This window comes from Phacochoerus africanus, chromosome 10, assembly GCF_016906955.1.
Source record: "Phacochoerus africanus isolate WHEZ1 chromosome 10, ROS_Pafr_v1, whole genome shotgun sequence".
NCBI classification, from domain to species: Eukaryota; Metazoa; Chordata; class Mammalia; order Artiodactyla; family Suidae; genus Phacochoerus; species Phacochoerus africanus.
The window spans coordinates 96,015,603-96,027,641 of record NC_062553.1 but is presented as its reverse complement, the minus strand read 5'-3'; the positions used below and the strand labels follow the sequence as shown (position 1 = coordinate 96,027,641).

The 12,039-nt window shown below is 37.0% G+C and overlaps 1 protein-coding gene across 4 annotated transcripts in view; it reads right to left on the bottom strand.

The window, feature by feature from the left end:
* Nucleotides 1–12,039, bottom strand: part of SCLT1 (sodium channel and clathrin linker 1) — a 256,137-nt gene that overhangs the window by 131,785 nt on the left and 112,313 nt on the right. For all 4 annotated transcript variants that reach the window (XR_007137479.1, XM_047798622.1, XM_047798620.1 and 1 more), the window contains exon 6: nucleotides 2,881–3,016. Coding sequence is in view for 3 of the 4 variants with exons in the window: in XM_047798622.1 (XP_047654578.1) it covers nucleotides 2,881–3,016 (136 nt within the window). In the remaining variant the exon portion in view is untranslated. The remainder of the gene's footprint in view (nucleotides 1–2,880; nucleotides 3,017–12,039) is intronic.

The window sequence follows — 12,039 nt, the reverse complement described above, 5'->3', positions numbered from 1 at the left end:
TAACCAGCACCCAGTTCAAGAAAACATTATTACTAGCACCTAGAAGACAGTTGCCCCTTTCTTTCGGATAATACAATGTTCACAAAATAACCATTTCCCTGACTTCTAAAATCATTGACTAGTTTTGCCTGAAACTTAGGTAGTTTTAAAATCTGGAGACAAAAGCAGAATTTGGAACCAGAAGGCTTGGGTTGAATTTCTAATTCCTGGCCGAATGACCCTGTGTAATTTATTTTATTTCTTTAAGACTGTGTTATTTTCAGTAGAATGGCCATAAAAATGCCTCATACTTCCAATGATTGCAGTTTCCCAAACTTATCTGATGGTAAGAGTCATCTGGACTACTAGTTAGAAAAACCAGATTCTCCTAAGCCAGTGGTTCTCAAAGGACTAGCAGCAATACCTTAGAACCTGTTAGAAATATAAATTATTGAGCTATATTCCAGACTTCCTGAGCCAGAAATTTGGGGGAGGGGGAGACAATTTTTATTTCAATAAGCCCCTAGGTGATTATGATACACACCAAAGTTTGAGAGCCACTGTACTAATACACAATCTATCATTTGGAAACAAATAAAATTTAAGTGACTCCATATTTTCAGAATTTTAAACTACATCCAACTTTTCACTATTAAAATAATACTATAATTAATATATTTATTTATATATTAATATATTTATTTATATATTTTATATACACTTTCTTAGGACAGATTCCTAGAATTTATGTGGATGTCATCGTCTAATTAATTGGTCAAAGGATCTGAACATTTCTAGGACTCTTATTGCCAAACTGTCCTCCAGAAAGATTTTTATAAACCACAATACTTTAATAGAACAAAATACTCTAAACTGAAAATATTAAGTTAGGTACTTGATATTGTACTAGTGCTATCAGCTTCCAAAGCAATTATACTTGCCCTATACAGAACCTTTGGCACCTAATTTCAATTCTTCTATATCTTGTTGTTTAGGCATAATGATGATAAAAAGGATAAAAATAGTAGGTAAATTTATGAACTTACATGTGTGCTGGGCATTACCCTATGTGCTTTATGAGGATTTAAAATTTTAATTACCGTAAGAACACCATAAGAATTATAATCTCTCTATGTAAACGAAGAAAGTGAAGCACAAACAAGTTTCTAAAGATCACAGAGCTAGAATGAAGAATGGGGACCAAACTCAAAAGTCTGACCATACTTTTTTTTCCCAAAAGCCTGTGTGCTTCACAAAAGTGCCACCATTCTCCTCTATAGAATCAATACTAAGCATAGTGCCTCATATGTAATAGATACCTAATAAATATTTGTGTAATAGGTGAAAATATTTGAATAGTCAGTTAAATTCTCTACATTTATTAATTTCATAAAGTATAATAAAGAATTCTCCACTTTCTCTCCATTTTCTGCTATAAATTATATTTTGTTTTTAATCTGTTCACTTTGTATTCACCCAATCTTCACGCATTACACAAAGGCCTTTCAATCTAGAGATGGATAACAAAACAATTGCATTGTGTTTTACTAGAACTTTAAAATTAATAAACATGCATGTATAAGTAATAAGAGTAGTTAACATTTGACATTATTATTTTATGCATTTATTAACATTTTTCTATTATTCATACTTTATAAAATTGCCTAAACTCTCACTAAGCAAAATTTCATATTGATATACAAAGTACTATACAGATTTGGCAAAATTTGTTTTTAACAAATCTGTTTTTTAAATTTCTGACTACTGAAACTTGGATCTCACCAAATCTATGAAATAATGATTCAAAATGTAGACAAAAAGCAGGACCATCTTTAGAGAAATAATATAACAACTAAGATGGAGATGGAGAAAGGCAAAGACAGGAGAGAAGGTAGGAGAAAGGGGTGAGAAGTGAGGAAACAAAGTGCTTAAAAAAAATAAAATTTAGCATTAGAAATTATAGTAAGAAAAGTACTAGAGAGAGGTGCTTTTTAGAGATAGAATTTTTGTTTTGTATGCTTTTTGAAACTACAAATCTTATCTAGTTTTGCACTCCTCTTTTTTTTTACAAATTAAATTAAAAAGTTTTAGTTTTATTAAGGTATGACCAACAATTATTGCTTATATTAGAGGTGTAACAAGTAAGAGTTCTTTTACATTCTTATGGTCTTTTCTTACACTTATCTTTTATGGTATGTCATAATATTTTGCAGGAGTTATAAGAAATGCATATTCTGTCACAGCTTTCACAAGACATTTAAAATCTGGTTAGAAAGTGTTTGTAAGTCTAAATTAATTTTCATTTATATCTATATTGAAATTAACAAATATTTCCTGAAATACTAGTCTAGAACTGAGTAAAGAATATGCTTTCCTCATTATTTTTCCCCTATTACTTTTTCAAATTCCTTCCCTTTACAAATTAAAAACTAATTCAGTGCTACATAATGTTCCTTTTATCAACAGCCTATCTGATTAAAGTATCACTTTCAAAAGCAAAGAATTCCAAAACCAAATTTCCAAGTAAAAAAATGATTTTTCATAGATAACTATTAAATCAGAAAGTAGAATGAGATTCAAATCCATACAAGATATGAGATACCTAAGATACAAAAATTATTAATTAAAATAAAATTGCCTTACATATTAGCAAAACAAATGCAGTGCTAAAAACAGGATATACACAATAGAGCTTTCCAAATATTTCAATTACTATGAGGGAGGGTACATATTGCAAGTTTTGCTACCTGTTAACTACACTGCAAGCTGTAGAAAGACACTAAGCTAACAACTTTGATATTCTGTTATCATTCATAAAAAATGACTGATACATATCTTTAAAACTTCTCTGATATTTGAGATACAATTACAGATATATGTGTGTTTGTATATATCACTCACTTGATTGGCCAGTTGTAGTTGTTCTTGAAGATTTCTGACTGTTTCATCATCTGTATATATCTCATTTCCCACCTCTGTGGCAAAGGGAAGGGCCTCCAACTGCTTTTCAACAGCATCTTTTAATTCACTGTGCAACCTTTTGAACAGTTAATGCAATAATAGATTATATATATAGACTCAGTAACAGTAATTATTGATTCAGTTGTCAACTAAATAAACATTTGGGTCAAAAATCACTGTTTACATAAACATCGGAGTTCCTGCTGTGGCACATTAGGATCAATGGCCCAGTACAGTGGATTAAGGATCTGGCACTGGCACAGCTGCAGCTTAGGTCACACTGAAGCTCAGATCTGATCCCTGGCCAGGGAATGCCATATGCCACCAGACGGCCAAAAATGGAAAAAAAAAAAAAAAAAAACCCACAAAAATCATTTTTAAATCAACCTCAGAATTTAGAAGTGATTTAAAAAACATTAAATAATATGCTACTAGAAAATACATATCACAATTGTGAATGAATTAAATTGGTCATAATTAATTCCAAGATACATAGTTCAGTTTTTCCTAGAAAGACTGTAATTTTTCAACAGAAGTTATACCTTATTAATTGATAAAACAAGTGATTAAGGAAAAAATTTAAGTATGATAATAATTTCATCTAGTTAATTAAGTGGAAATGGGATTTTAAATCTTCTAGGACTATTTTTTTCATTGTATTTCATAAAATTCATTTTATTTCTTACTAGTTCCAGTTAATAAAAAGCAAAAAAAAAAAAATCTTCAGGATTATGAAATTAAGAATAGAGGCTTTATTTGCCAGCATATCCTTATATAACTCTTTCATAATTTATATAACCTCTGAAAGCCTTAAATTCAACTTTAATCTTAGATTAAATTATAAAGATTTCACGCTTTAAAATTACACAAAAAAGCATAGAAAATTTCAAATTAAAAGACTGATTAGATCAAAATCATATAAACCCAGAAGGAAAAATGTGTTATAATATCAGAAGAACTTCAAGACACTGAATTCATATAATTATAACCAGAAAACATCATTTAAAACAAACACATATCAAGGTAAAAATTTTCCCAAGGAATTGCAACCATCTCTCTAAAATAACGTAAACAGAGTTATCTACTAATATTACAATCTCCATTGAAACTAGAAAAAATGAAATCTTAATTTTAAAACCATTTTACTGAAAATAAAGTTCATCAAATACAATAATATAGGGATTCAAGGAATCAGTATTGTTAAACTGACCATACTACTCAAGGCAATCTAAAGGTTCAGTGCATTATGTATAAAAATACCAGGGGTGGAGTTCTTGCTGTGGTGCATGGGTTTAAGAATCTGACTGTAGTGGCTCAGGTCACTGTGGAGGTGTGGGTTCAATTCCTAGCCTTGAGCAGTGGATTAAAGGATCTGGTGTTGCCACAGCTGCAGTATAGTTTGCAGCTGTGGTTTGGATTCAGTTCCTGGCCTGGGAACCTCCATATACCACTGGTATAGCCATTTAATAAATAAATAAATAAATAAATAAATAAATAAATAAATAAATACCAGTGGTATTTTTCACAGAACTAGATCAAATGATTTTAAAATCTGTATGGAAACAAAAGACCCTGATTAGCAAAAGAATCTTGAAAGAACAGAGGTAGAGGGAGAAACTATGATTCCTGATTTCAAACTATACTAAAAAGCTACATAATCAAAACAGTAATGGTACTGGCACAAAAACAGATATAATGATCAATAGAACAAAAAAGACAGCCCAGAAACAAAGCCACACACTTATAGTCAATTAATCTATGACAGGAGGTAGGAATATACAGTGGAGAAAAGGCAGTCTCTTCATTAGGTGGTGCTGGGAAACTGAATAGCTACATGTAAAAGAATCAGTAAGTGTGCTGGCAACTTGGACAGCTACATATAAAAGAATGAAATTAGAACATTCTCTAACACCATACGCAAAAATAAACTCAAAATGGATTAAAGACCTAGGGTAAGACTGGAAACCATAAAACTCCTAGAGAAAGACAGGCAGAATATTCTTTGACACGAATTGTGGCAGTATTTTTTTGGGGTGGAGGGGAATTTGTCTCCTAAAACAAAGGAAATAAAAGCAAAAATGAATAATTAGGACCTAATTAAATTTAAAATCTTTTGCACAGCAAAGGAAATCATCATCAAAATAAGAAAACCTAGAAAGAGAGAAAAGTAATCAGGACAGGACTAGCATTCCTGAGAGGGAGTTGTGAGAGAGAAAAGGAACCCACACCCTGGGAAGCCACCTAACAGACGGAGAGGTCAGCCAAGTCAATGGGACCTCAAAGTCGCTGAGAAAAGTGCCTTAGCTGTACCGAGAACAGCAAAGCAGAGTGAGAGCCACACAGATCATCAGAACCATCAGTCTGGACACCACACCTGAGATGCTTGGGCGGGGCTAGGTGCTGAGACTCAGGCTCCAGAGGTCAGTCCCAGGGAGAAGACTGAGGCTGGCTGTGTAGGAACAGCCTGAGGGGCTAATGAGCAGTGCACCACGGGCAGGGGAGCCACGGGCTGAAGAGAGGAACACCACCGGCAGAGGGAACCCGGGAGATAGTCTGGACACTTTCACACACTGGACACAGGAGAGGCAAGGTGCCATTGTTACAGAGGGGAGAGGAGGAAGGGCAGCTGCCTTAGGAAACTCCCTGCAGTGGAGCGTGCGCATGCCTGTGGGCTCTCAGAGGGTGGGGTGTCTCTGATGCAGACTAGGGGTGGCAATAACCCTCTTGCTTGTTTAGGGCAGATGGGTGCTTCCTGTGCAGGCTACTGGTGGCCAGGCACCTCTTGTGTGGGCTAAGGGCATTAGGGGGCTTAGTGCGACATGGTGCCTCTTACACGAGCTACAGGGGGCAGGGACAGACTGCGGCAGTCATCTCAGAGGCCAGAGGGAGGCACAGTTTGCCACTACTGGGGGCCTGGGAGTGGGCTCCACCTGTGACCCCGATCACCTCAGGGGTTGGCAAAAAAGAAAAGAAGGCACTGCAACCAAACACCATATGCTGATGCTCTCACTCCCCTGGGAACACACCTGCCCTCTGCAGCTGCCACTGTCAAACACTCTGGGTGGCACCCACTTTGTCACTGTTCCTTCCCAAGACCCTACAACTAGGAGCAGCCGGTGTAGCACCTCCTGCATGGGCTAAGTGGGACAGGGTGCCTTTTGCGTGGTCTGCAGGCATCTCTGATTCCAGAGGTGGGTGTGGCCCACTGCCACTGGGGATACCTGAACAAAAATCACTTGCAGCCCCATTCATCTCAAGGGCACTACAGAGGAGGGCACCGTGACCGAACACCACCTGTTGGTGCTCTTGCAACCCTGGGAACACACCCGCCCTGCTGCTGCCACTGCCAAACATTCTGGGTCCACACGCCTGATCTCAGTCACTTCCCAGGATCCTGCAACTAGGAGCAGCCTGTACAGAACCTCCTATGTGGGCTAAGTGAGACGGGTTGCTTCATGCATGGTCTACACGTGGGGTGGGGGTGGGGGAACCACCACAGTTATCACTGACTCTAGAGATGGTCATGGCCCGCTCCCAGTAGGGGTCCCTGAACAGGAACCACCTGTAGTTCCAATCACCTCAGAGGAGGGCCTTGAAGTCAAACACAAGCCATTGTTGCCCTCATTCCCCTAGGAACTCATGCACCCTGCTGCTGCTACTGCCAAATGCTCTGGTCACCTTGAAGATCTGCCTAGAGCTTATTACCACTTCCCAGGGTCTCCTGCAACTAGGAGTAGCCTGTGCCACCTTCCTGCAGATCCTTGCTGCTGTTGAGAGTCTAACGACCAGGCACTGACTGCTGGCCCTACCCATTGCCTCCTTCTCCCTGAAAACACACTGAGCATCCTGGAAATAATGGCCTGCCCAAACTGAAGAAAGAGACAGCAAACATTCACACTCCCACCCCCAAAATAATTAATAACCCTCCAAAAAATACAAAAGGGTGCTCTTGCATAGAAGCAGTGACCCAAGACTACAAGTTGGATTCCCTAAACTCATAGAAAAAGAAAAACATAAGAAAGATGAAGAAGCTCAGAAACCATTCCCAGTTAAAGGAACAGGATTGACATGAACCAGCAAACAATGAAACAGACCTCTGCAGTCTGACAGACACTGAGTTTAAAAGGGAGATACTGAAAATACTGAAGAAATAAAGAGAGGATATGAACTGTAATGCAGATTCCTTTAGAAAGGAACTAGAAAATATAAGGAGGAGCCAAGAAAAACTAGAAAATTCATTTGCAGAGATATGAACTGAGCTAAAGGCGATAAAGACCAGAATGAATAATGCAGAGGAACACATTAGTGACATGGAAGATAAAATAATGGAAATCACCACCCAATCAGGACAGAGGACAGAAAACCAAATGAAAAAACATGAAAGCAATATAAGAGACCTATGGGATAATATAAAGCGGGCCAATGTACGCATAATAGGAATTCCAGAAGGAAACGAAAAAGAAAAGGGGATTGCAAATGTATTTGAAGAAATTATGGCTAAAACCTTTCCAAATCTAAAGGATACTGATATCAAGATACAGGAAACACGGAGAGCCCGAAACAAATTGAACCCAAACAGGCCCACTCCAAGACATATTATGACAAAAACGGCAAAAGTTAAAGAGAGGATTCTAAAGACAGCAAGAGAAAAGCAAAGCATTAATTATACAGGAACCCTCATAAGGCTATCAGCTGATTTCTCTACAGAAACACTACAGGCCAGAAGGGAGTGGCAAGATACATTTACAGGGCTGAAAGGAAAAAAATATGCAACTTAGAATACTCTATCCAGCAAGAATACCATTTAAAATACAAGGGAAAAAAAAGAATTTCTTCAACAAACAAAAGCTAAAAGAGTACAGCAATACTAAACCCATTCTAAAAGAAATACTGAAAGAACTTATCTAAATTAAAAAAAAGAGAGAGAAAGAAAAAAGAAAAAAAGAAGAATTAGGATGGAGGAAACCACAATTAGAAAGCAGTTACTTAAATAAGCCAGCATACAGATCTAAACATGAAGATGTAAAAAACAAAACAAACACAAAAACCAAACATCAAAAGCATACAATGTGGGGAAGGAAAGTAGAGAAATATAGATTCTTTTTTTCTATTTTAATGATGTCTTTGAGCCTATATGACTATCAGGCAAAAGCGAGCAGATATAGGAAGGGATTAACGTACTTAAAAAACAGGGCAACTGCAAATCAAAACCGAATATTACATAAAAAAACTGAAAATAAAAATACTCAAACATAAAATAAATGGAAACCATCCAATTAAAAAAAAAAGGAAGAGAAACATAGAATCCACTGGAAAACAAGGTTTAAAATAGTAATAAATACATACCTATCAATAATCACCTTAAATGTCAATGGACTGAATGCTCCAATCAAAAGACAAAGAGTGGCAGATTGGATAAAAAAGCAAAAACCTACAATATGCTGGATACAAGAAACTCACCTTAGGGCAAAGGACACATATAGATTGAAAGTGACGGGATGGGAAAAGATATTTCATGCCAATGGACAAGACAGGAAAGCAGGAGTTGCAATACTCATATTAGACAAAACAGACTTTAAAACAAAGGCCATAAAGAAAGTCAAAGAAGGACACTATTTAATGGTAAAAGGATCCATTCAAGAAGAGGATATTACAATTGTCAATATATGTGCCCCTAACATAGGAGGACCCAGATACCTACAACAGATACTAATAGACATAAAAGAAGAAATTGATGGGAATATAATCATAGTAGGAGACTTTAACCCCACTCACATCAATGAACAGATCCTATAGACAGAAAATCAATAAGGGAACAGAGATCCTAAATGACACAACAGAAAAGTTAAACTTATTTGACATTTTAAAGACATTTTACATCCAAAAAAATCAGAATATACATTCTTCTCAAGTGCACATGGAACATTCTCAAGAAGTGATCACATACTGGGGCACAAAGCTAACCTTAACAAATTCAAGAGTATAGAAATTATTTCAAATATCTTTGACCACAATGGCATGAAACTAGAAATTAACCACAGGAAAAGAAATGAGAAAAAACTTACTACATGAAGACTAAAAAACATGCTACTAAAAAACACATGGATCAATGTGGAAATCAAGAAGGAAATTAAAAAATACCTCCAGAAAAATGATAATGAAGACATAACCACTCAAAATCTATGAGATGCCACGAAAGGAACGCTCAGAGGGAAATTCATACCAATATAGGCCTTCATCAAAAAAGAAAAATCTCAAACTGACAACTTAACCCAACACCTAAATGAATCAGAAAAATAAGAACAAACAAAACCTAAAGTCAGTAGAAGGAAGAAAATCATAAAGATCAGAGAGGAAATCAATAAAATAGATATAAAAAAAATAGAAATCAATAAAACCAAGAGCTGACTTTTTGAAAAGGTAGACAAAATTGACAAATCCCTGGCCAAACTCACCAAGGAGAGGAGAAAAAAAAAAAAAAGAAAGAAAAAAAAACCAAATAAAATAAGAAACAAAAAAGGAAAAGTCACAGTGATACTACAGAAATACAAAAAAACATAAGAGAATACTATGAAGAACTGTATGCTAACAAATTCGGCAACCTAGAAGAAATGGAAAACTTTCTGGAGATTTACAGCGTGCCAAAACTGAATCAAGAAGAAACAGGGAGCTCCCATCATGGCTCATTGGTTAACGAATCTGACTAGGAACCACGAGGTTGCAGGTTCAATCCCTGGCCTCGCTCAGAGGGTTAAGGATCTGATGTTGCCATGAGTCATGGTGTAGGTTGCAGAAGTGGCTCAGATCCCGCATTGCTGTGGCTCTGGTGTAGGCCGGCGGCTGCAGCTCTGATTAGACCCCTAGCCTGGGAACTTTCATATGCCATAGGTGTGGCCCTGGGAAAGAAAAAAAGACCCCCCCCCAAAAGAAAATGATCAATTGAACAAACCAATCACTAGAAATGAAATTGAATATGGCATAAAAACATACCTACAAATAAAACTCCAGGACCAGATGGCTTCACAGGTAAATTCTACCAAACATACAAAGATGAACTTATACCCATTCTCCTAAAACTTTTCAAAAGATTGAAGAAGAAGACTCTTTTTTCTATTTTAATGATGTATTTGACCCTATATGACTATCAGGCAAAAGCAATTTCTACCAAAAATACAAAGAGGTACTTAGAACCTCTTTAAATGTCTTCAAAAGGATGAAGAAAAGGAACACTCCCAAAGACATTCTATGATGCCAGCATCACCCTAATTCCAGACAAAAATATCACAAAAAAGAAAACTAGAGGCCAATATCTTTGGCGGATATAGATGCGAAAATTCTCAACAAAATTTTAGCCAACTGGGAGTTCCTGTCATGGCACAGTGGTTAATGAATCCGAGTAGGAACCATGACGTTGCAGGTACGATCCCTGGACTTGCTAAGTGGGTTAAGGATCTGGCGTTGCCATGAGCTGTGGTGTAGGTCACAGGCATGGCTCGGATCCCGCATTGCTGTGGCTCTGGTGTAGGCTGGTGGCTAGAGCTCCAAATAGACCCCTAGCCTTGGAACCTCCACATGCCATGGGAGCGGCCCTAGAAAAGACAAAAAAAAAATTTTAGCCAACCAAATCCTACAACATATAAAAAAGATCATACACCACAACCAGGTGGGATTCATCCCAGCTGCACAAGGTTCATTCAACACACCCAAATCAATCAACATCATACACCACATTAACAAAAGAAAAGTCAAAAACCACATAATCATCTCAATAGATGCAGAAAAAGCATGTGACAAAGTCCAACATCCATTCATGACCAAAACTCTTACCAAAGTGGGTATAGAGGGGACATACCTCAACAGAGGAAAAGTTGTTAGGACAAACCCACAGCAAATATAATACTCAATGGAGAAAAGCTGAAAGAATTCCTACTAAAATCTGGAACAAGACAAGGATGCCCACTCTCACCACTCTTATTCAACATAGTTTTGGAAGTCCTAGCCACAGCAATCAGACAAACAAAAGAAATTAAAAAAAGAGAAGAGGTAAAACTGTCCCTCCATGCAGATGACATGATACTACTACAGATAGAAAAACCCTAAGGACTCAACCCCAAAACGACTTGAACTGATCAACAAATTCAGCAAAGTAGCAGGATATAAGATTAATATGCAGAAATCAGTTGCATTTCTGTACACTAACAATGACATATTAGAAAAGGAATACAAACATACAATACTTTTCAAAATTGCACCACCCAAAATCAAATACCTGGGAATATACCTGACAAAGGAGGTAAAGGACTTATATGCCAAGAACTATAAAACACTAATCAAGGAAATTAAAGAAGATGTAAAGAAACGGAAAGGCATTCCATGCTCCTGGGCTGGAAAAATTAATATTGGAAAAATAGCCATACTACCCAAAGCAATCTACAGATTCCATGCAATCCCTATCAAATTACCCATGACGTTTTTCACAGAACTTAAACAATCCGAAAATTTATATGGAACCACAAAAGACCCAGAAGTGCCAAAGCAATCCTGAGAAACAAAAACCAAGCAGGAGGCATCACACTTCCAGACTTCAGGCAATATTACCAAGCCACAGTCATCAAGACACTGTGCTACTGGATCCAAAACAGACATACAGACCAATGGAACAGAACAGAGAACCTGGAATGAAACCCAGACACCTATGGTCAGTTACTCTTTGACAAAGGTGGCAAGAACATAAAATGGGAAAAAGACAGTCTTTTCAGCAAGTATTGCTGGACAGCTGCTGGACAGCTGCATGCAAAGCAATGAAATTAGAACACACCCTCACACCATGCACCAGAAGAAACTCAAAATGGCTGAAAGACTTAAATATAAGACAAGATACCATCAAACTCCTGGAAGAGAACATAGGCAAAACATTCCCTGACATCAACCTTAGAAATGTTTTCTCAGGTCAGTCTCCCAAAGCAACAGAAATAAGAGCAAAAATAAACCCATGGGACCTCATCAAACTGACAAGCTTTTTCACAGCAAAGGAAACCCAAAAGAAAACAAAAAGACAACTTACAGAATGGGAGAAAATAGTTTCAAGTGATGCAACCG